Source organism: Convolutriloba macropyga, unplaced genomic scaffold (assembly GCF_964194025.1).
Source record: "Convolutriloba macropyga unplaced genomic scaffold, txConMacr16.3 SCAFFOLD_2600, whole genome shotgun sequence".
Classification (NCBI taxonomy): Eukaryota; Metazoa; Xenacoelomorpha; order Acoela; family Convolutidae; genus Convolutriloba; species Convolutriloba macropyga.
The window spans coordinates 1-27,493 of record NW_027452661.1 but is presented as its reverse complement, the minus strand read 5'-3'; the positions used below and the strand labels follow the sequence as shown (position 1 = coordinate 27,493).

General features: G+C 34.3%; 1 protein-coding gene across 1 annotated transcript; it reads right to left on the bottom strand.

Moving 5' to 3' along the window:
• LOC142357698 (epithelial sodium channel subunit alpha-like) lies at positions 1-24,614 on the bottom strand. Its single transcript, XM_075409250.1, has 9 exons — positions 24,372-24,614; positions 19,305-19,496; positions 12,178-12,242; positions 12,072-12,104; positions 11,659-11,795; positions 10,640-10,817; positions 5,036-5,216; positions 4,073-4,176; positions 1-233 (listed from the first exon to the last, which is right to left on the bottom strand). Exons 1-9 carry the CDS (start codon positions 24,596-24,598, stop codon positions 25-27), a joined length of 1,326 nt encoding a protein of 441 aa, XP_075265365.1. The 5' UTR covers positions 24,599-24,614; the 3' UTR covers positions 1-24.
• Between the last annotated feature and the right edge of the window lie 2,879 nt (positions 24,615-27,493).

Here is a 27,493-nt window from a genome sequence, read left to right as displayed (position 1 = left end):
GGTACTTTTTGCCGTTTTAAAAGCTCAGATCACAACCAACTCTGGAAAGGGTATAAATGCCCGTACCTTTGAGGACTGGACAACTGAAGTTCTGCCTACAGATGCAGACACTCCTTCATCTTCTATGACCCCGTGGGACACTGAAGGCTCGTGAACAAGTATCTTGATGCCACTCGATGACGTCACCAGCTCTGCATTATCTTCATTTGCTATCCGTACTGTGAGGGCCAAACCTAATCAAACATTTTTTTGCAACAAGTAAATTAAAATTATAACCATACGGTTAAATATACCTGAAACAAAAAATATTTCAAATCATTCAAACAAAATAATATAATAAACATCAACAAATTTCTTAAAGAATCACATTATAAAATTTTCTTTCGATTGTTTTCTTCCTAAAAATAAAAATAACTTTTAAAAGCTCCTACGTTACTATTCAAAGGAATTTTTTCATGTTGTGAGATCAAGAAAATCACAATTTTTTTGAAATTTATCTTTTCCATTTGTGCCCCCCCCCGTTAAGTGGGCGCATATTATTTCCACCTCAAGTGTACTTGCTATACAGTGATTTACTTTGTAATGCACGTGTTCTATAACTGGGGGATGCAAAACGAACTTGAGGGAGCAAATGAAAAAAATCCATTTTTTTAAATTAAAAGATCTATAACTTCCCTTAAAACGATCTGCAAAAGTTCGAATAATTCAAAAAATAACAAACACATGTTGGATGGTAAAAAGCTAAACGGAAAAAACCACAAAAAGGCTGAACGGAAAGACAAACTTTGTATTAACCAAAGAAAGCATGTATTAACAAAAAATGGATCTTTTCCGTTTGTACCCCAGTACATTATGCATGTAAAAAATACTGGACGTGCTTCTGAGGGTACAAATAATATAAGCTCACTAAGATGGGGGGAGCACAAACGAAGAAGATCCAAAAAACATATTTGCGTATATGCAGGCATGGTTTTGTTTTGACCCACCTTTTTTGTGCGTTGAATCGAATTGAGCTGAAGTGAATTTCTGAATTGAATTGATAACAAAACCTTTCTTGGATAGGAATTTTGGAGTCGCATACACATATGGGATATTTTTTCCAGTCAATATTAGCCCATAAAAGCTCTGAAATAGTTGCTGTAATTAAAAAAATCAATTATGCAAAATTTATAAAAATAGGTCAGAAATTTGATAATCCAAAGAATTTGGATTGTATTGGTGCTCGGTCTTTTGAAAAATCAGAAAAACAATGGATTGTATTAGTACCCGAGTCGAAAACAGAAGTTAATTTTGTAAGATCTTGCGAGATTCTTACAAGACGTTGTTAAATCTTTCAAGATTCTTCTAAGATTCATACAAGATCTTACAAGGTTAACTTTCTCTTAGATGATTCTTACAAAATTCTTACAAGATTAACTTTTTCCTACAGGATTCATACAGGTTTAACTTCTTTTTTCGACCCGGGTTACTCTGTCTTCTTTTTTAAATTGCTTTCACAAATTTTTACAGTTTGAGCTTTTCAAATAGGATAATCAGCAAACGCTTAGAAGGGCATTAAAGTTCATTACATGCCCTATTCTTGCTTTAGTACTTTTTCAAGTGCGCAGAGTGCTAAGTTCCTTGGATAGGCCTTATTTCAAAGCGAAAACGTCCTCTTTTGTACCTGTCATGTTTATTGCTATGTTTGAAGTTTATGCTAAATGGAAACTAAATAGACGTTTTCAAAGTTCATAACAGTCTTTTGCGATTCATGTTTTTGAAGTTCATAACAGTCTTTTGCGAGCCATAGTTTTTTGCCTGTTTTTGTGCTATATCATTAGGTAATACAAAATGAGAGTGATTATTTTTCTTTTTTTTTTCAATTTGTTTTAGAATTTTTTGTCATTGTTTTTATATTTTGTTCTTTATTGCTAGTCAAATTTGCAATAACGGACAAAACAAATATGCTTTAGCATGATCAAAGAGAACAGAATTTTGCAGGTCGAATTCCGCCATTTTTCTATGATCAAAAAGTTTTTATCCATTACTGAGGATAAATCTTATTCGTCATAGTAGAGGTACAATACAAAAAATAAAATAGATGGGTGAAAAATTAGCAAAATATGACTAACTTGTTCCGATATTTGTAATAAATTGACTTCAGCCGTCTGGGCCAAATGGAAAAGCAAAAGATTAGACAAGTCCTTTTTATCAGAAGTATCACAATACAAAAATTAAAATAGGTGGGTGAAAAATTAGCAAAATATGACCAACTTGTTCCAATTTTTGTATTAAATTGACTTCAGCTGTCTGGGCCAAATGGAAAAGCAAAACATTAGACAATTCCTCTTTATTAGAAGTATCACAATACAAAAATTAAAATAGATGGGTGAAAAATTAGCAAAATATGACCAACTTGTTCCACAATTTTTGTAATAAATTGACTTCAGCTGTCTGGGCCAAATGGAAAAGCAAAAAATTAGACAATTCCTCTTTATCAGTAGTATCCAAGTTAGCATATAACCGCAAATACAAGCTTCTAGCTAAACAATTGAGTCATATACTCTCTTTTTCACAAAAAAAGAAATGACAATTAATTGCGGTACAATTTAAACTTTATCGTTTGAAAACCCAGTAATATTAGTTGCAGAGGCGTTCGTTCAACCTTTGAATCCTTTTCGTTTAGAATTTTTGTAGATTTCTGACTCAAATACGCTCGAATCAGCCTCTGATCTGACTCAAGTGCGCTCGTTCCACCTTGCAGGCCCTGTAATTTCGAGCGCGAAAAAGTCAGCTGTGCGCTCGAAATGGTCTGGACCAGGAAGATTTCGAGCGCACACCTCAACCAGGGATATATTCTTTATTTGGTGACAATCAACTTTACGAATTAATTCTATTTATTTGTAAATAAATTTCAGTCTATGAACAAGTCCTATAAATAACTGTTACTACTGTAAACAATGAACATTACCAAACGGTTGTTATTGCCACCGAGAAGTTATCAAACTCCGAGGCGAGGCCAAGGTGTTATGATAACTTCGAGGGCGGTAATAACCGTGTGGTAATTTTTTTAATCAGCACTTGTTGCGATCGTTTTAAAATTGAACACAGTTTTATTGGTTTTATTTTTTTGAACATCCTTTTTAATTTTTGTGCACAATTACATTTTCAAAGGTAAGTGATTTTTCTTCGGATCTGTTCTCCGTTTTGTCCTCATGTCCCCCCTCCCACACACACACACACACACACACACACACACACACACACACACACACACACACACACACACACACACGCACAAACAGGCACACACAGACACAAACACACGCACACGCACCCGCACACACACGCACACACAGACACAAACACACACACACGCATACACACACACGCACACTTACACACACTTACACACACACAGACACATACCGACCCACACACGCACGCACGCACGCCACACACGCGCACACACATACACACACTTAAACACACACATATACACACGCACACACATACACACATATGCATGCACACACACACACACTTACGCACACACAAACACACACACACACCCACACACACACACACACACACACTCACGCACACACACAGACACATACACAGACATACAAGCACAAAAACGCTTACACACACTTATACACACACAAACACACACACACACACACACATGCATACACACTTGCCCAATCACACACACGCACGCACAGAAACACACCCCACCCACACTACACACACAGCACCACAGCACACACCACACAAGTTTTTTTAGACTACAAGATTATCAAATTGTTTCCATCATTAGACTACGAGTTCATCACCACTCCTTTATCGCCACTGTTTACTTAGTAACAGTGGCGATAAAAGAGTGTGATAAACTCGTAGTCTAATGCTGAAGTGTTTTTCCAGTGTCTATCGGGCATTAAAATTTATTACACTGGCAGTTTATTTAACAGCTATTATCGCAACAGGTGATGATTAAATGCTATATTAAACTTTCAGTCTTTAATATTTTGGGAACAATAGACTGAAACTCTCTTATCTCTTTTGACAGACATTATATAAGAAAACTGACCTTTGTTATAAGAAGGGAATGTGCCGGGAGGCATGAGTCGCTCCTCGGGTGCCTCGAATGTGAAACAGTTGCCGAATGAATCTGTTTGCTGTTTAGTGAAGTGACTAAAACAATCTCGAATTAGCAGTGATCAATGTTTTTTGAGAACCATTGAAAATATATATCTCACTTCGAGCGCTGTCTACTTGTGACAAAATTTCGAGTGAATATCCTCATTTTTGGTACTGGTTTCCACTTTTATCATCTTAATACATTAATGTATTAAGATGATAAAAGTGGAAACCAGTATGTGGTGGTGGGGGGGGGGGGGGGGTCACTTTTATAATTATAAAAGTGACCCCCCCCCCCCCACTTACTTTTTGGGTTTCCACGAGAAAAATATTTAATTTCTTTTTCTAAAAATAGTCACTAAAGATTTGATAATTATATGAAAAATTGATATTTTATACTTTCGGAAACCCTCGAGTATTGCAGTATATAAACCATTGACTGCAGTTACTTTTGCGTTTCACGTAAAACCGTCTATACCGAACAGCACTTTGTAATCCAAAATAACAAAGAAGCTAGATATACCAAAGCTTTCTGATTTTTGTGTCTGCTCAAAAAAATTATAAAACTACCCCCCCCCCCCCCCCCAGAACAGATTAGGACCCTCCATGATTGATAATTTTACAGCATTATTCTGGTGTATATTAATTGTAATGATTAGTCCCAAATTTCCCAAGATACGAAAAAAAACTTTGTCCAATTTGTTGTTATTCTTGTCCAGTCACACCAAGTCGATGGTTCCTGATGATAATTTGCTGATGAAAAAATTGATAATTTCACATCATTATTTAGGTTTATAATAGTAGCAATGGGTGACCCAAATTTTCCAAGATAGAAAAAGCGTCTTCCATTTCGGTCATCCCAGTGAGGTAGATAACAATTTGCCCGCTCATCCCCCTCTGAATAATATCTTACCTATGATTGCATGTGAGCAACTTGTAGTGACATTCAACTAAAAAACTTTCCAGTTGAAGACCACTGGCAGAGACAGAGTCCAAGTCGGCAGTCCTGAACAATTCTATGACGTCACTGTAGTCCTCAGAGGAGGCATTCAAGTAGGACTGCGTCCATACAGAAGATGAGAGAGTGTCGCGAACTGAAAGGGGGAAAATTGGTCGAAAACGGCAGAGAAAGCGTTCTATTAGTAATAAATTATAAAAGTATCAAATTATAAATTATAAGTAAGTTCGAGTAATTTTAGGTATAAACAATATAAAAGTAAATATTGTTTTTCAATGATATTGTTGAGAATATTTGTTGTATACATCGTTACAAGCCAACACCGGTACCAAAAAGTTCACATATAAGCGCAATAAACTAAAAAAAAGTTAGGGGCACTTGCTCGTAATAACTTACAGGATACCCTGGGCCAAATGAGTCAGAAACATTCCCAGCTCAAGTTGAGGTGCCAGACCCAAGGTAGATATGTCCAGACACCCACATTAGGCATATGAAAACTTTCCATTAAAATTAATTACGAAAGTTCATGTAATTTTAATTTAACATTGTTTTTATTAACAAAGATAGAACAACTTTCTCTTACTTTTTGTAATAACTTATACCAAAGATTAAAATTTGTTCTGCGAAATGGTTTCACCTGGCTACTATTGTAAAACAGTTTGACTGTCCTCTTATTGTTCCGACTCATTTTAGTGGGGTCAGGAACTATAAACTAAAATGGATTTCTTGTTCAGTCAATTTTGACCGATCGATACATTCACCGCAGAGAGTTTTGATTGGTATCATTAGAAAGTATCAACAGCGTAGAATATGAAATTATTTTTTTTTCGTTTTTCAAAAAAGAATTTTGTTTTGTCTGGGTAGCTATAGAGGTTCAAAGACTTGCTAACATTGGAATGATATCCGTTGTTTTCGTTCACTTTTTACGGAATTTTTGCTCTATTTTTCGTCAACTTTGCTAAAAATTGTTGATTTTGTTGACAATATTGCTATTGCTTTCGCCAAAAATCACAGACGAGGGTTGCTGACTCTTTTGATCCGATAATTTGAGCTTAAAAAATAATAAGTTTTTTTCAAAATTTAGCGTTTGTTCATCCAAAAATGGCACCAAATGCTTCTCGGCCCCCTTTATCTCAAAATTGAAAACGATGCAGACCTCATATCTGCCGACAGACATTTGAGTTAACTCAAAACAACGCTTTTTCGACTTCTGTTTCTTTTAACAGTGTTATCAAATACAAATTTGCTGGATATGAAATACAAGAAACTTCAATAACAATCAATTTGCAACATGAATCTTTCAATTTTGATATATTGAGATTTTGTTGTCAAAGTAGCTTTTGTTTACAAATGGAATTATTAGCTGTTATTATTGTATATGTTGCAATATCAAGGCCAGTTTTGGTCCTTTCGTGGTTTTCGACAATCAAAAAGTATTATGATTGCATTGAGGCTAACTCTTTTTTATAAACTAATTTCGCAACTGTTTTTTTTCTGTAATTAATAAAGAGCAGAAAAGTTTTCAATCAAAAGTAAACAACAAATCACTCACGTTGTTTGCCAAAATGAGGCCCCATGATTAAATATTAATTTATGTTGCCTGCATTTGTTTTCATTTGACATCTAATGGCTCCTATGTATTTGAATCTGTTTGTTTAAAAAATCTCAATATACTTTTGATTTTTACCTCTTATTTTGAAAATCTATCAACGTCTTACATAGTCTCAGCAAATAACAATTTCATATTCCTTCTATTAAACGAAATTTAAATCCTTATAGATATAGAAGTTTTTTTAACTATTGCCTTCTTCGGTTCGATACCACTAGTTCTAAATTATTTTTTTATTTAAATTCAGACAATTGCACATTTTGAAGTGTTTTTAATTGCATTGTCCGATTATCACTTCAAATTACATAATAACAAGATACATAAAAGCAGGTTACATAACTAGTTACATAACAAGTTACATAGCGTTCAAAAACGTATTTGAACACAATGAATGTTTCTGATCAATAGCGGTCGACTTTAGCGGCTTCGAAACCGTTTCTTGCAAAGCACAATTGCAGTCTTGGTTTTGCCTGTACTTGTCTTTCTTTTTTTCGGTCTTTCTTTTTTTTCATACTGGATGACAACAAGTCTCAGTTGCTTCCAGTGAAGACATAAACAATCGTATTTCAAGATCTCAGTTGATTGCTGATGGTATTAATGACTTTGAAATTTTTTCTTTTAAAAAAATGAACGAACTCGTGAACTGTGCTCTTTTCTACTGTTCTTTTTGACAAGTTTTAATTTAGTCTTTCAATAAAATCTCACAAGCCCATTTAGCGGAGCAAACAATAGTCCTTTTGTTGTTTTTATGTTGCAGCTGATGATTTCATGACTATAACGCAATGTGGTCTCAGAATTTTATCGTTTTTGACACTTTTCATTATTTGTGGTAATGTTTTGTTTTCTCTTTCGCATAGTCCTTTTCAAACGTGGGCTCACTGATGTTCCCAAATACCCTAACCATAATTACAAAAAAATGATTATGGCGCTTTGTGGTCTCAGAAATATCGTTTCAGACACTTGTCATTGTTTGTGATAGTATTTTGTTGTCTTTTTTGCCTAGTCCCTTTGAAACTTGGGCTCATTGAAGTTCAAAAACATACAGTCGAAAATACCCCAATCAAATGCCCCAGTCATGAACTGTTCAAATGATAGCTTTTGGTTTCGAAGGCTTCAACAATGTGTTCTTTGTAACATTGTTTATAGAATTTTGAGGTCTGTTTGAACTTGCTGTTAAATTGTTGTCTCAAGACGGGTCTGCACTATTTTTAGGTAAATATGGCCTCCCATGAAATTGATTTTTTATGTTTTTGAATAAAAGAAAAGTTGAGAAATCGGTCTTTAGAAGTTTTAAAATAAAAATATCCTCTTTCAAGCGAAAAATCTATAGCTTTTTATTGGTTTTAATCATATATAATAGCTTTATTGATTAGCTCATTGTTTTAATGACATCACTAACGTTTCCTCCCAAATTATTAATGAATACTTATTTTTAGATGTAGCTGTCACTTTCAATCATAATAGTTTTATGGCAAAAGCTGGATAAAGAGAGGTCTCAATGGCCCCCTGCATTGTATCATGAAAGAGCCTATCCTGTATTTTCATTTGAGAACCAATTGTTTTTTTTACTTTGAAGTTCTTTTCAAAAAAAATAGTCTTTTCAAATTTTTCTCTTGTGTTCTTTTTCTGTCTATATGTTACCTAGTCTCAGTACGGAACGGTACGACATGTTTTCCTGAGGAACTCGCGTTTTTTAGTGATGCCAAATAAATTTTTTTGATGTTTCAGTCACAATTTTTTCTGGTATCATCTGTTGCCATTTTGACTATTTTATTAAGCATTTGTAAAAATTATTGATTATTGGACATAAATAACAATTATTTTTGTTACGTGACTTTCTTGCTATTTTGTTTCCTAATCTCATTAATTGGAAGTATCATTCGTTCTCCCGAGAGGCAATACTTAACTAATTTTCTCGTTAACGATTGCTTTCATCGGCTCCGATGGCGTTACATAAGACTCCATCTAGCATTTGTTGATTGCAGCTGATCGTTGATTCTTGCGCCATTGATTCTTTATCTCCTTGACATTATAAAGTCCCATTAGGGAAAAATTACATCTGGTTGTTTCAGATTTTGATACTGGTCATTGCTTCTGGTTAATTTTTGTTGTCCTTTTTGAATATTCCCTTTGAAACGAGGGCTCATTGGTGTTAAAAACACCTCAATTAAACAGTTGGAATCCGTTCAATTGAGAGTTCAGTGCTTTAAAGTCTTCAACAAATGTTTTGGTAACATTGTTTGTGGAATTTTGAGTTCGGTCTGTACTCGTCGTTTGTTTGTTGTCTTATGACTTGGTCTTCGCTAATTTGAGGTACCATTGACCTCCTATGAAGTTTCAACGCTTCTCAGTTTTGCTATAGTGGAAATTTAGGTTCTATAAATGATTTCAACATAAGTGCGAACATTTATGAAAAATTTATAACGTTGTAAAAAAATGTTATTTGAAATTATTACCTTGTTGATTTTCGGCGATTTTTCAATACCATTTCTGATAAATTGCTACATAGTCTTTAATATACATCATCTGCTCTCTAGAGAAATCCTTTTTTAGTTTTGCTAGTCTTTTGTTTATTAGTAGTGTTGTGGCTCCATTGTTTTCAATTTTTGTAAATCCTGTTTTGTGTTTCTGAATTTTGTTTGTGTCATACTACAACTTTAATGACAGTTTCCGTTAGTTTCCACTAACCAAATGTTGAGAGCAGCTAATCATATAAAATGGTTTTAATGAACAGCTATGTTTTTAACGAATTTGTTTTCTCCCAAACTTTAACTGAATACTTGATTTTTAGATGTATCTGTCACCTTTTAATGTTACGAAAAATTCTGGATCAGGAGAGATCTCAATAGCTCCCTGAATGGAGGTATGAAAAAGCAAATTCAGTTTTTCAGTTGAGAGCTATTGGTATTTTTGACTTAGGAATTTTTTTCAAAAATATATACGTATTTTCAAACTTCACTTTTTCTTTATTTTTCGGTCTACTGTTACCTAGTCTCAGTAAGGACCAGACTCACATGTTTTCAGAAGAATAATTTCTTTGCTGATGTTAATTAGAAGTCAATTGATAATTTAATTGATACTATTTTGATTTTTTTTCGGATATTATCTGTTGTCATTTCGAATTTTTTTAAGCGTTTTTAAAAAATAAATATGGACTTTTGGTCGTAATTTACAGTTACTTTTGTTTATTGACTTTTTGTTTTTCTTGTGTCCTACTGTCATCATGGGCAAGTGTCAGTGGTTCTCTAGGGTTAGTTCATTTTATCGCTAGCGAATGCGCCCAATGTTCCGATGGAGTAACTAAAGACTCTATCTATGTAGTGTTTGTAGTTCACACCTGGTGTTTGCGTTGCCTCTTTTTATTATTTTTTTCTTGACTTCTTACAGAGGCTCAATAGAAAAGTCGCATCTGCTTTGAGGTGAAGTACAGGTTGATTTTTTGTTTAAGTTGTAACTGATGCGTTTTAACTTTGTTCGTGATTTAGAAGAAACAAATTTTGAGTTAGACGGGAAATGATGTTTTTTGTTTTTGTTGCTTGTGTTGTCTCGGAGTTCTATTATTAGAAAGTATCATTGACTCTCCAAGACGGCAGTAATTAATTCATTCATTGGTTTGCCCGCAAGACAAATTACTTGTTAACCAAGGTATGAGTAATTATGAAAGTTTTCTTCCTGTTCCTCATTTGGTAGACAATTAAGTCAAATTTATGAGCGGGGTCGGAGCATTGTGCAAACGCACATTACCGATTCTCCTTGTATAGTTTTTATTCAAATGTCTGAATCCTTTGCTCGACATCATTTGAAATTTTTGCAAAGAAAACAAATTGACTTTTTTAAATAATATTTAGTTCTTATTTTTTTTGCTCAGAAGCAAATCCCGACTCGATTTTGTTTCTCATGAAGCAAAATTTATTCCCCAATTCTGCCATCTTTTTTTTAATAACTTGTACCTGCATTATCGTTTTGTACGATGCACTTGAGAATGCGATCTTTCTCCTCTTGAGTGGTGTTGTGGTACTCTGCAAATGGACTGGCAGCATTTCCATAATAGGAGTAGTCATAATCATACTCCGAAGACCCAGAGGTTGAGTAGTCATAACCTGAACTGTATTCCACAACTGTTGGGACCTGCAGCATCAAATATTTCCAACTATTTTTTTTCATAAATTACTACATCCTACTGACCGCAGTGTTAGTGATGGGTTGGGATGTAAAATAACATGACTGGATTCTAAAAAAACTGAACGGCAATAATCACCCGGAACGAGTTTCAAGTCTTCTTCAGTACTTCTCCAATGAAATGCACGTCTTGATTTGACAAATCAGTGTTGATCACGTCTTGTTTCAGTTCTTAAGACTTGTGAAGCCTTGTCAAGTCTTGCTCAAGACCTGTTGAGACTTAGGACTTGATTTAAGAAAGGACTTGATCAAGTCCAAAAAGTGATTTGATCAGAGCTCTGATACAGTCCTGATCCAAGACTTGCAATTTCACTGAATCAAAACCGATTATACTTGACGTTCAGTTCGGCCAATCAATCCAATGGAATAGACATATGGAACATAATCAAATCGCAGTGAAAGAAAACGGAAAATTATTGTTTTTTAAAATTTTTTTGTAACATAGGTATTCGAGATAGAATTTAAAAAGAAAGAAAACAATAGGGGTTCTTTGTTATTAAAAATTCTTGAAATAAAAATTCTTTGGAACGACAAAATAGTTTCTTATGATATTGACTTCGACAAATCAATATGATTGTTGATTTGTAGTCGCATTTGAACTCCGAAACCGAATGCAACTAAATTCAATAAGGAGATAAACAAAATATTTGCTCAATATTTTTAATGAAAATTATCGCCATAACCCCTAATAATTGGAAAGAAAATATTTTTAAAAATTTATTAAGATTTCATTTGTTTTTTTTTTCTATCCGTAACGGTTAGACTTCAATGGGCCTAAAACTGACGTAACCTGTCGTGTGTAAAGGTGGTCGCATGTGATTGGTTGAAATTGTAGAGTACGTGAGAACCACTCAATTTCTCTGTCAGGATGATAACATTTCATGATTGTCGTCATCATCTCTGCTGTTAGAATCAAACCTTGTGCCCCTGAAACGAAACAAAATTAAAACCGGCAAAAATAATGGTCCAAAGAATCTAGACAATGATCATTTCGGACTGAGGTTAGACCAGAGACTCTAGTCTGGGAAATGATCTGATCAGCAGTCAAAGTAGAGCAAAGTGTTCATAGACAAGGGTTTGACTATAATTCCGGGCATTAGAATAGCATAAAAGATTACAACAACAGGAAATTTCAATATTTTACCTCCTAATGTCTATCAGTGATAAAAAAAATCGCGTACCCCAATTAATGTACAAACTTACATAATTCGTCCTCTTCAAGAAGTTGTTTGCAATCTAAAACAATTGCCATCAATTACCTCCAATTAGAAAATTAAAAAAAAATAAAATGGAGATAAAAGTATCTCACAATGGAAATAAATGTCCCAGGCTGCGATGTTGCTGAGGAAGTCCAGCTTCTTGTATGAATTGTCCCTAAAGAGTTCACCAAACAATTAAATCACTTAGTTTGATCAAAAATGAACAAACTTTGCAGAGTCGTCGCCGATAATGTGGTCTTCGATCAATTAAAACTGTATAAACTGTTGGTTAATTTTGAAAGCCTTTTCTAAGCTCAATAAAATACAAGAAATTGAAAGAAAATTGAACCTTAGGTTCGAATGACCAATTGTTACCATCCTCTGAAAATTTGTTCTTCATTCTCCCACTGATGAACAAAAACATTATTCGCATTTTTGACATTTTGAGACATATTTATTTTAGGCGCAAATGTGATAGTGACCAAGACTTAATATGACACTTGAGGGTACTTGTAAGTTTTTGGCTTCATTCACAACTTAACCATGTTCGACTATTTCTACAACTCCAGCATTTGCAAAACACCAGCATTTTTGCAGCTATCGTCCCGATACCACACTATCGTGGTCTGCTAACCACCGGATCAAAGTAATTTTTGTGAGAAACGACTGGTTAGATTAAGAAATTCGATTTTTCTCCAAGATAATTGTTCTACTTGCAAATTGACCTTGTGTCATTTTCTCTTTCATCTATTCATTTTCGGTCATTTTCTTCTTAATAACTGAAAAATCTGTTTTTAACGCAAAATATTTTATTAAGAACTTTGTTCTGAAAAAAGATTTGTTTTTGACAACCAATTGATGGAATTCAATTGGGTTTTGCTTCAGTTTCAAAAGGGGCATTAAGAGTAAAAACAGAGACATTACAAAGGAATAAAACAAAGTTCTTTGGAAAGAAAAAAAAACGAGAAATGATATGTTTCTCTTGACATTAAAATGTTCAATTATTTCACAAACTGGCCAGGGCAATTAGAGGTCGTTTGAAAATTAAAATCAGATGGCAAAAACAGCACAATTCACCAATAATTTTGTTTTATGGAAAAGGGGAAAAGAAGGACAATACTTCGTCAGTGTATCCAGTTTTGCGTAATCCTTTTTACGATTGAATATAGGTAGGTATTCAAAACGCGGAAACAACGAATTTATATCCTATAAAAAACTTACAGTATGTAACGAACCTTAACAATAAACATAAAGCCAATGCACGATTTCGAACATTTGATTAGCGTATTTTTCCTGATTTTTATAAATGTTCAAATTCGACCAATTTCAGAGAGTTTATTGTTTTTTGTGAACAGTGCCAAGTTTATTTGCAAATCTTCTAATTGTCTTTGTAAAAAATCTAACCTTGGCGGAGTAATGTGGTGCCACAATTTTTCAAAACTTTTCTTGTGTTCATCAGTCGACCTCAAAAACGTAATTTGACCGCATGTGTAGAATTTGAAAATCTGGGGTGGGAAACTTCCCTATTCAAATCCCAACAGTTTGCAAATTATTAAATTTTCGTAGAAACACAATAATAGAGAAGTGGTAACTTCACAAGCCTACTATATTAAATAACAGAGAAGGTTATATCAGGCCCTTCTAATACTCCTAATATTCAGATTGGAGGCATTTTTTTGTATAAACGAGCAATGCCAATGTTTCATTCAGTGTTGTCTAGACTCCACTGTGAACTAGTGTATGGTAAAGAAAATAATGATGATTTAGGTGGTACTATGATTGAGATGTATACCAAATTCCCAATGCAGCTAAGTTATACTAAGAGATCAAAAGATGACCCTAAGAGTTACAAAGTCTGAAGATGAGAAGTCTGCCGTTGTTCACACCACAACGCAAGCAGGAGAGTATAAACCACTTGAAATAAGGACGCAAGATCTATTGACCATCAGGTACTTAGGGCTACCGCAGACAGTGTTAATTGTCTACTTGGTTCACCCGTCCATACTACATGGGTTAGTCTTGGTCGCCAAGTCTTCTGGGAGAAGGCAACCCTACCCGCAGAGTGGCTTCACTTATTCAGTCTCCAAAGGAGCGCGGCGATCGATACTCTTAGAAACACTCGTCTTGAAGGTGTCTGCAGTTTCTCTCTCTCTCTCTCTCTCTGATGTCCAAGTCTCAGGAGATGCTGACTTAACGTAATAGTGATTGATCTCTGTAAAATGACCTATGTATCTTAAAGTAGATATGCTATGCTCTGTAGTAATGCCAACTATAACTCTAAAAAGTTTTTAGCCAGAAAGATTGCAAAGTTACCACACACTGTTATTCTTAACTAAATCAAAGCTAGAATCAATCAAAATTGTTCTCTAAAAAGTCTCCTAAATATTTTCTCTTTCTCTATTCAATCTCCGACTCCACCGACTCAAACGAATAACTCTAAGAAGTTAAAAATCGAAAATAAGGAAAGACTATTACCACTGAGAAAAACGAAGATAGTATAACAAGCAAGTGAATTTAGAATCAGGAAAATGGGTTAAGAAAAAGGTTCAAAATCCAAGCGTATTTATGTTTGCTTATCTTTTCAAATCTTTAGATAATTGAGTCCTTCGAGTTTAATTTAGCCTAACAACTTGAGAAAAATACCTTTTAGGTTCTCCAGCGTGGTCAGATTATGAGGGGTTTTGTATATCCGTACGCATTAAGTAAGGTCCGAAAATGCGTTCTCTGTCTGTTCATATCTAATCCTTCAAATTATACTTTCAATAAATTTTCGAGGTGTTTCGTTTACTAAGTTTGTCAGGTCCGTAAAATATCTTTAGTTCAAATTTGGTACCATTCTAGTTTGAGCTCAATAAAATACAAGAAATGAAAAAAAATTGAACCGTAGGCTCGAATGACCGACTGCGACTATCCCCTGAAAACTTCTTCATTCTCCCACTGATGTACAAAAATATTATTCGCATTTTTGACATTTTGAGACATATTTATTTTAGGCGCAAATGTGATAGTGACAAAGACTTAATATGACACTTGAGTGTACTTATAAGTTTTTGGCGTCACTCAAACCTTGACCATGTTCCACTATTTCTTCCACTCCCGCATCAGCGAAACACCAGCCATTTTTGCAGCTATCATCCCGATACCACACTATCGTGGTCTGGTAACCACCGGATCAAAATAACTTTTGTGAAAAACGGCTGGTTAGATTAAAAATTTCGATTTTTCTCCATGATAATTGTTATACTTGCAAGCTGACCTTGTGTCATTTTCTCTTTCATTTATTCATTTTTGGTCATTTTCTTCTTAATAACTGAGAAATCTGTTTTTAAGGCAAAATATTTTATTAAGAAATTTGTTCTGAAAAAAGATTTGTTTTTGACAACCAATTGATGAAATTCAATTGGGTTTTGCTTCAGTTTCAAAAAGGGGCATTAAGAGTAAAAACAGAGACATTACAAAGGAATAAAACAAAGTTCTTTGAAAAGAAAAAAACGAGAAAAGATATGTTTCTCTTGACATTAAAATGTTCAATTATTTCACAAACTAGCCAGGGCAATTAGAGGCCGTGTGAAAATTAAAATCAGATGGCAAAACAGCACAATTCACCAATAATTTTGTTTTATGGAAAAAGGGAAAAGAAGGACAATACTTCGTCAGTGTATCCAGTTTTGCGTAATCCTTTTTACGATTGAAAATAGGTAGGTATTCAAAAAATGGAAACAACGTATTTATATCCTTTAAAAAACTTACAGTATGTAACGAATATTAACAATAAACATAAAGCCAATGCACGATTTCGAACATTTGATTAGCGTATTTTTCCGATTTTTATAAATATTCAAATTCAACCAATTTCAGAGAGTTTATTGTTTTTTGTGAACAGTGCCAAGTTTATTTGCAAATCTTCTAATTGTCTTTTAAAAAATATAACCTTGGCGGAGTAATGTGGTGCCACAATTTTTCAAAACTTTTCTTGTGTTCATCAGTCGACCTCAAAACGTAATTTGAACGCATGTGTAGAATTTGAAAATCTGGGGTGGGAAACTTCCCTATTGAAATCCCAACAGTTTGCAAATTATTAAATTTTGTAGAAACACAATAATAGAGAAGTGGTAACCTCACAAGCCTACTATATTAAATAACAGAGAAGGTTATATCAGGCCCTTCTAATACTCCTAATATTCAGATTGGAGGCATTTTTTTGTATAAACGAGCAATGCCAATGTTTCATTCAGTGTTGTTTAGACTCCACTGTGAACTAGTGTATGGTAAAGAAAACAATGATGAATTAGGTGGTACTATGATTGAGATGTATACCAATGCAGCTAAGTTATACTAAGAGATCAAAAGATGACCCTAAGAGTTACAAAGTCTGAAGATGAGAAGTCCGCCGTTGTTCACACCACAATGCAACCAGGAGAGTATCAACCACTTGAAATAAGGACGCAAGATCTATTGGCCATCAGGTACTTAGGGCTACAGCAGACAGTGTTAATTGTCTACTTGGTTCACCCGTCCATACTACATGGGTTAATCTTGCTCGCCAAGTCTTCTGCGAGAAGGCAACCCTACCCGCAGAGTGGCTTCACTTATTCAGTCTCCAAAGGAGCGCGGCGATCGATACTCTTCGAAACACTCGTCTTGAAGGTGTCTGCAGTCTCTCTCTCTCTCTCTCTCTCTCTCTCTCGCTCTCTCTCTCTCTCTCTCTGATGTCCAAGTCCCAGGAGATGCTGACTTAACGTAATAGTGATTGATCTCTGTAAAATGACCTATGTATCTTAAAGTAGAAATGCTATGCTCTGTAGTAATGCCAACTATAACTCTAAAAGGTTTATAGCCAGAAAGATTGCAAAGTTACCACACACTGTTATTCTTAACTAAATCAAAGCTAGAATCAATCAAAATTGTTCTCTAAAAAGTCTCCTAACTATTTTCTCTTTCTCTATTCAATCTCCGACTCCACCGACTCAAACGAATAACTCTAAGAAGTTAAAAATCGAAAATAAGGAAAGACTATTACCACTGAGAAAAACGAAGATTGTATAACAAGCAAGTGAATTTAGAATCAGGAAAATGGGTTAAGAAAAAGGTTCAAAATTCAAGCGTATTTATGTTTGCTTATCTTTTCAAATCTTTAGATAATTGAATCCTTCGAGTTTAATTTAGCCTAACAACTTGAGAAAAATACCTTTTAGGTTCTCCAGCGTGGTCAGATTATGAGGGGTTTTGTATATCCGTACGCATTAAGTAAGGTCCGAAAATGCGTTCTCTGTCTGTTCATATCTAATCCTTCAAATTATAATTTCAATAAACTTTCGAGGTGTTTCGTTTACTAAGTTTGTCAGGTACATTGGCAACTAAATTTCACTTTGAATTAATATCGTATTCAGTTTTTACGGTTCACCTAGAGAATTTAAAAGTTAGTTCAATGTTCCCTAATTTTCGTTTTCTGTTTTTCTTATGTTTTTAAGGTCTACAGCATGTTTTTTAAGTTTTAAGAGTTCCACAAAAAATGAGATTTTTAATACACGAGTTTTAGAAGTAATTGCCAGTAAATTCCAGTACCAAACTAAGAACACTGTAATCACTTCAAATAATGATAAAATTTTGGTGCTGTTTCAAACACAGGCCCTTACAAGACCAATGTCCAAAAAAGTAACATTTGTTGAAACGAGTATCAGTTTTTCGTCACTTTTTTTCAATAAATCTTGATCTTTTGCCACGAGGCAGTAGAGTTATGCAACACATGTTGTAAGAATTATTCACGGAATAATTTAACGCTATTGAGCATATAATTAGCACATAAATAACATATAATTAGCGTATAAATAGCCTAAAACCTCAATAGCTGAAAAACTTTTAGTAATTACTTGAAACCAAATTATTCGCGAAGAGTTCAAAGACTCACTTGTTCTTGTGAACAGCGCTCTGGTTAACTGCAAAACTGTTAATGGTCTTCCTAATCCACAATTAGTAACTAGAGGGACATTTCTGAAATTAGCCACCAATTAGGATTTCCTTTATTTCCGTCTAATTGACAATATCTTAGTTATTAGATCTTCAACGGTGAAAAAAAGGTAAAGCGTGGAAATTAATGACTTATTGGGTGGCATTTATTTACAAATAAATGTCAATGATTTTCCAAAACAGGCATTGTAGAATGCAGTTGAAAATTTATCCAATTTTGGATCAGATTTGAACTAAATTGGCCTGGTGTAACTAGTTTCCACACACGCTTAAAACTAATTTTAAACCATGGGTCGTAGCCTTGATTGTGTAAAGCTATTTAGACAAACCTAATTTCAACTTTGCATTTTATTCTATCTCAATCTATTTGCCACAGTATTGCATTTCAAAAGCTAAAAAGTCAACCAAGTCGATAGAGCAGAATCTACGTTGCAGGGTTTCAAAAGCCTAGATATGACAGATTACAGTCCAATGCATGACATTTTTTTCTGTCCTCATTTAGACTTGATTAAATTCAGGCAAATCTAAAAATGGCTTTACTAGCATGAATCCAAACTGACTCTGAATTGGATTTGCACATGTGCAATTTTGTATGCAATTGTCATTCAGTTCGGGCGGTTTGTTCCCCGTTTTGGCGTGGAAAATTTTTTATTAGCTTGTGTGTAAACAGTGTAAACAACGATGGGCATTTTTGCACTAATAATAGGTTGCATAGCCTCAAAAAACTGATCCAATAATCAGACGATAAAAACCTATAACCAGATATTCGAATGCTTGAAAATCCTGCTTATCAGAATTTTAGTGTTCTCGATTCAACTTACCATCAAATTAGTGTGTGTTGAAATCTGTTTCTGAGTCGCAGAGTTATGTGAATGTGACCCCTGGTTTCGTGTGTTTAAAACCCTCATGTGATCATATTTTAATCTTATTCAAAATCCTATCATTTCAACCATATTATATCACCTCTCTACTATTTCACCCGGATTTTATTTCATTATATTATTTACACAATTAACATTAAAAATTAAAAATAAGGGTTACTTTGGGTTTGGGGAAAAATAGTTTAGGGATTAATATTCAAAATTAGAGGTTTTGGGGTGAGATTTTGTGAGGGGGGGGGGGGGGGGTGGTGATATAGGGTCCAAAAGATATGATGTTACAATGTGGAGTCTTAATGAATCGGGGCCCGTGTCAATGCCCCCCTCCCCCCCCCCCCCCTCCAAATTCCCCACGAAATGAGCCAGGGTTTGAAAAGAACTGTATAACTTACTGCTGACTGTTTGCGTTGACCATGTTGTGACTGCAGAGAGTGACTCTGGGGAATCTGTACTCACTCTGGCTCTCCCTCACCATCCGCACACTCACAGTCTTCCCATAGGACAGGTACTGGGTCACGAGTGTGAAGGACTGTTTGGAAAAGAGAGTGGCACACACGAAGAAAGTCGACAGCCAGAAGAGCGATCTAAGAGTGGCAAAGTCGATGCCGAACATTTTTTGAAATTATTTTAGAAATTAATTATTTATAACTATTGTTATTCATATAAGAATCCTGAGTATAATCCTGGTAAGTATTAAGGTAAAAAGAAGTCCGACACATATAGGTTTGAAAAAATTAGCAGGTATTGAAAATTACTGTTTGCTATAAAGGCAAATTCTGACCCAGAGACAAGCTATTTATGCAAAAAAATGTTTAAAATAAATTCTTTTTCAGAAAAAAACAACAAAAAACCAGCTATTAGTAATGGTTTTACTGTTCAACTAGGATAATAATTAAAGATAAATTGCAGAAAGTTGTTTCGAAATGAACGCAAAATTGGTGTTAAATTGTAAAGATGATTGTAATGAATTTATGAATGCACTCGATGCCATATAAGTTGCAGAATATCAGTAAGCAGATATGTAAACATAACTTTATTTGGTCATTATATTAAAGTTATAACAGTCAGGAAAGATGGAGCAATTGTTTGAACTCATTAGCTCGCTTAATACGAAGCACCTGTTTAAAGTAATTCGCAATTGTTGTTAATTGCTATCAGTCGTCTGATCATAGGGAGCTGAAAGAGTTTGATAACTGTTCACAGCTTTATCCAATGCTATGAATATTGGCCGACAGGGCCTTCAGCCGAGAAAAGGAAAATGAGGAAACTATCCGACAGCTTAATTCTGATTGGCTGTCGAGATATTGTTTTTAAGATTAAAGGACTGATAAAAAACTCCAACATCATTTATGATTTATTTTTTATTTGTTTTTTCAATTTCTAAAACCTACTTGACCGTTCAATTTTAGTAAAAAGAATTTGGTTTCTGAGCTTTTGTTATATATTACAATTCATCAGAACGTATTCCGCAAAAAAAAACAAATGATATGATGCTTGTTTGGATTTTAGAATGAGAATTACCAGATCTCTCTCTTTTGTTAAGCGAGTTCTTCTTCCACCAAAAAATTTCTTCAATTTTTCTATTTCATTGATTACAAGTTGATTTCCTTGAAACTTTCTCGTCTCTGTCTTATCCTCTTGATATAAAAGTAATTTTTTTCGTATTTTTGTCGTATTTGTTTCTTTTTCGAACAATTTTTTTAATTCAGTTTTTAAAAAATAACTAAAAACCTGAAAGTTATAACAGTCAGGAAAGATGGAGCAAATGTATGAACTCATTAGTTTGCTTAATATGAAGTACCCGTTTAAACTAATTCGCAGTTGCTGTTAACTGTATTGAGCAGTCTGATCAAAGGGAGCTAAAAAAAATTGATAACTGCCCAAAATTTTTGCTGCTGATAGGATTTTTGGCCGATAGGGCTTTCAACCGAGAAAAAAAACAATAAGGAAATTCTCCGACAGCATTTTAGATTTAGAATTACCAGATCTCATCTTTTTTGTTCAGCTACTTCTTCTTCCGCCAAAAATTTTCTTCAATTTTTCATTTATTACATGTTGATTTCCTTGAAAATTTCTCGTCTCTTGTCTTATCCTTTTGATATAAATGTAAATTTATTCGTAGTTTTCTTTGCATTTGTTTTTTTCAAACAAGTTTTTTTTTTAAAAAAAAAAAACTTGTTCAGCTTTTTTAAACACAGATTTGACCATTTTGTTTCTGAAAAAAATTCAACTCAGTTTTCTCTGTCTTGTATTTGTCCTCCTTAACCAAAATCTATTGTCCATGTGTTCTCAGTTTTCCGTCCAATCATAACCTCTGGAGACAATAATCAAGAACCTTTTCGAATGATTTTGAAGTGAATAAAAAAATTCAAGTGGCTGCATTAGTTCTATTTTTTTTGAACAGCTCCTAATTGAAATTCAACCAATGTTATCTACACTAATATTTTTCCACTGCCATAACAGACTTTTAAGTTTCTTCTTTCTAGAACGTGAGTAGGTTGTTGTGCATTCAGATATAATTAAATGTGATGAAGTAATTTTTATTGTCCTGCATCTGACCTTAAAATATTCAGTACTGCATTAAATGTATTCGCTAATTGTAATAGTTAGGGTACTCAACCGGAAAATTGGCCTCTGTTCATATGTAGATTTTGTTGATTCAAAAAAATTGAGATCTGTTCATGAACATAGTCAGTGTTCGTTTTAATGAAAAAGTCAAAGTCTTCATTCGCATGTTTTTAAAATTATAATTTTTGATTGAGTAAATTTTAACTGTTTTCTTTCATAAGCCATATTTTTGATAAGAGTGTATTCGGGAGAATTTTCACAAGCTTGAATGATGTCTGACGTTCTATTTTTTTTAAGAATCCAGTGAAAACGCTGCTGCTTCTACTTTCAACCCTACTTTCAATGATTTCGTAGCATTTCCATATCACCATAAAATGAATTAAAATTTCTCCTAACGAGAAGAACTTCCTCGTGAGAGGCAGTATTGGCGTTTTCATTTCGACATTTTTCTGCCTGCCATTAATGAAGACCAGTTGTGTTGATTTTTTTCTTTTACTTTGTTTATGGACAAGAAAACCTGTTTCCAATGTTTGTTCGAGTTATTTTTGTCGGCCTCTGCACATCAGAATTAACTTTTTTTACTCCATTTTTTAGTCCACGCTGTCGTTTTTACTTTTTTATAAGACTACTTAAGCCTTTTGTGTATTTTCTTGTTCAGTAATTGAAAAAAAAACATTAGTTCCGTTTTCAATCTATACGGAACACAGTGGTTTTTAGAGGATAATCACTTCCAGTATACTGAATGCCATTGATACTCAATTTTTTGTGATGCGCATTCAACAAAAATTAAGTTTCTGAATTACCATTGTCAATTGTTTCTAAGCATTTAGGTTTTTTCAAAAGTAAAGATCCAAAGTTGAACAAAAAAAATCTACATGTCAATTTTTTCTCTTTGTTTGCTGTTAGCTATGTTCTATAAATCTTCTCCACAGCCAGTCAAGAATTAAGGCTGAGGTTGAAAAAAAGTAATTAATTAAAAACAACAATTTAATACATAGAACGTATTTCACAACGAACACATATGAGGAGTTAAAAAAATAACATAAGATTTCAAGATAAAAAACACAAGGAACCTGATGATTTGCGATTTCAATATATAGAATATAAAAAACGTACAGACCGGCTGTTACTTTGTTACTTGGAAGTATGTTCAATAACTACGGCTATGAAAACTCGTATTTCGTGAATTAATCAGTTCTCCGACGTTATTTCAGACTACTGGCAAAAATACTCCAGCAACAACCTTGTGAGCAGTAAATTTATCCATAGTTAAAAAAATCATAAGCAATTATATGAAAAAAGTTCCTGCTTCGAATAAGAGTTGGTTAAAGCTTTTGGTTTAAACAGGAATTTTGTTTAAACACATTCATATCAGAAAATTTGTTTTTATTCAGTGAAATTACAAAGTTTTCTGCTATAATCAGTGACACCTCACGCTTCCATTAAAACCCTGCCTTTTGTCAAGAGAAAGAGTGGCAAACACAATTTAAAGTTTACTTTTTCATTTTGTACTGAAGGAAATCTGCTCTTGAATGAATTAGTACTGTATTGAGCCCTCAGTTGCTCAAAAGAGATTTTTTTTACTTTGAAAACCAGGTAAATGAGGTTAGCGACACCACTCATGTTTTTAATGCCAGTCTTTTTTTCGACAGTGTGATCAGTGGGATCATTGCATAGGCCTGATTGTGCACCTTCTCAGTTGCTAGTCACTTGATTTTTCTCTTCAGCGTTAAGTTACATATTTTTTTCTACAGTTAGTTGCTTTTCTTTCAAGTACACATAATTTCCATTAAGGCGGCTCTTGGAAAATTCTGTTTCCTTAAATTATATTTTAACCGTATCAGGTTTGTATAAGCACTGTAATATTGCCAGAACAGAACAAATGTAACAATTACAGCCAACGTGGTTCTACAAAATAGTTTTCTAAGTAAAGAAGTTATGAATATTTTTCAGTTCTTCGCAAAGAGGCCTTTCCTTGACAAACTTCTCTCAGTCATGACAAATTGAGTTCATCTAGAGTTTTTCCATGTTTTGAATTCCCAGTTTTCTTACAATCTCACATTCCTTGTTGCTGTAATTTTCTTGTAGCAGTGATATCCTCAATTAAGTTTTCAAATAGCTCAGACCATTTCTGATTGAAAACATCTATTGAAAAACTTGTGGAAGTTTTCTGCAAAAGTTGTTGGTTTCTTTGTTCTTAGCCTTCTTGTTCATCCCACCGAGATTTATTTGCAATGAATTCTGCCCGATGAAATCAATTTCAGTTGATTGGTATTTAATAATCACAAAATATTGGCCTTTTGCTATTTATATAGGATTGCGTATAAAGATAACGCGTCATGCACAAAATTCTCTACATATTACGCATAATCTTTTCTGAATAGCGCAAGGAGTCCTTGAATTCCGGCAGCAAGCAAAAAAATTCAGTGAGCAAACAACTGCTTTTCGCAAACAACGCATCAGTATAAATTTTATTTTTCATCAATTACTGTTGTCTTGCAGGATCTTGTCAATGACGGTTATTTTGCAACACCTGGCAAAAGTTTTGCCATTGATCGTTGCCTAGCAGGATCTTGCAAAATTCGTGAAGTTGACGGTTATGTTAAAAGACATTACTAAAAATGATTATCAGGACCCAGACGATCGACAGTTTTAAGCTGTTCACGTAGTTGGCAGTCTGAATCAGAACAATGTCAGGTCCTGATTGTTTGAATTGTTTCAACGCAATCCTATGAACAGTTTCAAAAAAATTCTAGAAGCAAGAAATTTTTCGGTACACAAATTGCAGGACAACTCTCAAATCTCTGACAAACGAACAGCATTATCTTTGTTCGCTTGATGATTGATTTTTTAGGCAACGTGTCTTTTCATCGATGCATAACAATTCTCACCTTTTGTTGCTACTGGACACTGTAGATGGAATTCCGTGTGCTGTGGACTCCCCAATAAGTGACTTGAGCTGTTTTTTAAACTCTCCCTTCCTCTCTCGAATTGCTCTTTCTTGTTCCTCCTCCTCTTTCGCCCTTTGTTCATTCTGCTTCCTTTTTGCCAACTGAGAAGTTGCAGATGATGTTGTGTGAACAGACAGGTCACGTGAGCTTCTAGGGTTACTGCTCATTTTGACGAGTGATCAATCTAAAGGCAACGAAGAGAGCCTTAATTTAAAAAATTCCTGGACCTAACCCTCCCCACCCAGCTTATTGGCGTAGTAATATCTTTAAGCTATTTTTGACATAGTAATGCGCTATGTAACACCACAAAAATTGTAATGAGGGGCATAAAAAACATTTGAGGCCGAAACAAAATAGATCCAAACGACAATGTTGCAGTTAAGATTTTTTGTCTGAAAACAAAATATCAAGTTTCAGTAAAAAAATGTTTCAATTTTTTGTTTTCAAAAAAGTGAAACACTGCTGTTACTATAATGTTTCAATCGTGAGAAAATCTATTACTGGAGAAAATCTAATACTGGAAAATCTAACACTGGATAACTTCAGATCTAGACTGGCAAATACAGGCGTCTACTATCTAATTTAGGCAGGTCAAGGTCCAGAATTTGTTGCAAAGTTATATAAGAATACCTCTCTAATATTGCGAATTGTTCACCAACTTTACAGCGTTCGCCCCATCTCAAACAATTTACAATAAGTGCACTTTTTTGAAACGCTAAGAAAAGTTGTGTTCAAGACTAAACAATGAAATTCTTTGACGCAAAATTACCGGTATAATATTGAGATTTAATATATATATATATATATATATATATATATATATATATATATATATATATATATTCCACTTTCGCCGTAATCATCGCAGTTTTTACTTCTTATCCGTCCCTTCATCAGTTTTGATACGATCTATCCTTACCATAAAATGTTGCATTCCCAAATTCCTTCCCAAATTGCGTTTTTGATCAGAAACCACTTTTTGATCAGAAAACACTTTTTGATCAGAAAAACCCAAAACTTTTAAAGAAAACCAGCGTTGTGTGTCATTTGAATTCAGATGTCAATTTGGGTTCTTGGTGTTTCGGTATCTAGTCACATCCAAAGAATCGAGTATCTTAACAATACTTTCGGTTTGATTTCAAGTTGACTTGATTGCAATGCTTACGTCCTGAGAGAGTTAAAAACTGATGACAGGTGAATGTCATCTTTCATAATTGGACATACATGAACTGCACGAAGTATCTCACATAAGTCATGATCCCTGTGTGAAATTTACGGATGTTTTCAACAATTGCCCCCCCCCCCCCCCCCACCCCCTTTTGTTACCTAGTAGAGAATCGCCACCACTTCTGTACTATACTTTACCACAATATTACTTGGCCTACAGTTTAGGTAGCCGAAAATTAGTTTAAGCGCAATTGCGGACCGCTGTTCACGGCCATGTCTCTCATGTGCTGTGGGATGTAATCCGGAATGGGATGTGCTGTGGGTCGGTTATCGCGACAAAGCCGCGACGCGGGAATTTTTTTTTCGCTTTGTATTCCGGTTCGGCTAGTTGCCGTACCATGGCGTATTTTATTCTATTCAACTTAACATAGTATGTGCATGCGTTGAAAGTTATTAGTCGTCTCTGATTGGTTAATAAATGGCTGGCTGAAATTTCTCTTCAAGAATTGCCACCCCTTTTGCAAAAGGGGACAATTGTTGAAAAGATCCAAATTTACAAATCAATCACGATAAAGAGTAGATGAAAATCGTCCCATATTATGTGCCGTAGATCAGCAGCAACGTGTGATCAGGCCGCAGGACAGCATTATGTGGGCAATTTCGAAAATTCGGGTATGCATAATCGATTTCGTTGGCTTTTCATGACCAATGTTTTAAAAACTATAGTTGTAAACGTGGGTAGAAACGAGTAACATTAGACTAATTTTGTTCAAATTTGCTTCAAAATTGTATACGCGCTCTCACTTTTCACAAGAGGTCGAAAGTGGTAGATGAATCGTGAAAAATGGGGACATGCTTTTGTCACTTGATTTCACCTCTTTGAGGAACAATAGACAATATTGTTCTTGTCAGTTAAACACTTGAGAAATAATACGTTTTAAAAGATTCCTCTTTTGCGTAAGAAGCATGATAAAAATATATCGGGGCAGCTATTTAATACAGAGTAGCAGTTTTGAATGTCTTCTAAAATTTAAAAAAAAACAAGAAATCAAGCTTAAAGAGTTATAAGTCATATACATTCATTGATTCCCAGACACCACTGAATCAAAAATGGACAAAATTTTTAATTAATGTCTGGACAAATGTTTTAAGCGGATTAAAAAAGTCTCCAACTGGGAGGCGTATTATTACGTATACCATTGACATACAAAAAAGCGACAAAAATTGACACTTCGCAAGACATGAAGTTACAAAGTTTGAAAAAAAACACCAAAAGATCTCGATTTCCAAATTGGTATTGTAGCTTTACTTAACATGTTATTTTATATAATTAAAATTAAAAAGTAGGGCACATTTTTATCTACATCAGGATTCCAAAACAGAAGAGAGAAAAAATTAGTAATATTAAAATGAAGAAAAAATGTTGTGCATGGTCAATAATGAAAAATTGCCTTGCAGCAGAACTGAATGAATATAGCAACTGATAAAACAAAAACCTTATCCAGACGCTTCAACAGACACATTTTTTACTATAAACTATATATTTTTATTAATGATTAAAAAATAAGAATTTACCTTTTTTGTCTGAAATGCAACAATTGATTCAATTAGACAAATAAATGAAAACAATTTTAGTTTCTGAATCTGAGCTTTTCTCTGGCATGGGGCAAATCAAAATACTGGTAAAAGACAGATCCAGGAGATCAAAATATTGGTATGCATGGCAAACTATCGATCAAAATATGGTATGGGTTAGACCCCAAATTGACCAATATTGTGTGTGGCCAATACGGAACAAATGACTAAAATTTTGCCCTGACGATGTGCTCGGTTACACCGGACCCAGCCGAAATAATTCTGGCTCAAAACTGTCTTGAGTCTCTGAACTCGATTTC

What these genes read in the sequence shown, in the direction of transcription:
- LOC142357698 (XM_075409250.1), bottom strand. Translation starts at nt 24,598, where the DNA reads ATGAGCAGTAACCCTAGAAGCTCACGTGACCTGTCTGTTCACACAACA. An exon ending in CTGGGACATTTATTTCCATT is followed by an intron (nt 12,105 to 12,177) that starts GTGAGATACTTT and finishes CAATTGTTTTAG; the next exon opens with ATTGCAAACAACTTCTTGAA. An exon ending in ATTCCCTTCTTATAACAAAG is followed by an intron (nt 234 to 4,072) that starts GTCAGTTTTCTT and finishes ATGTTTGATTAG; the next exon opens with GTTTGGCCCTCACAGTACGG.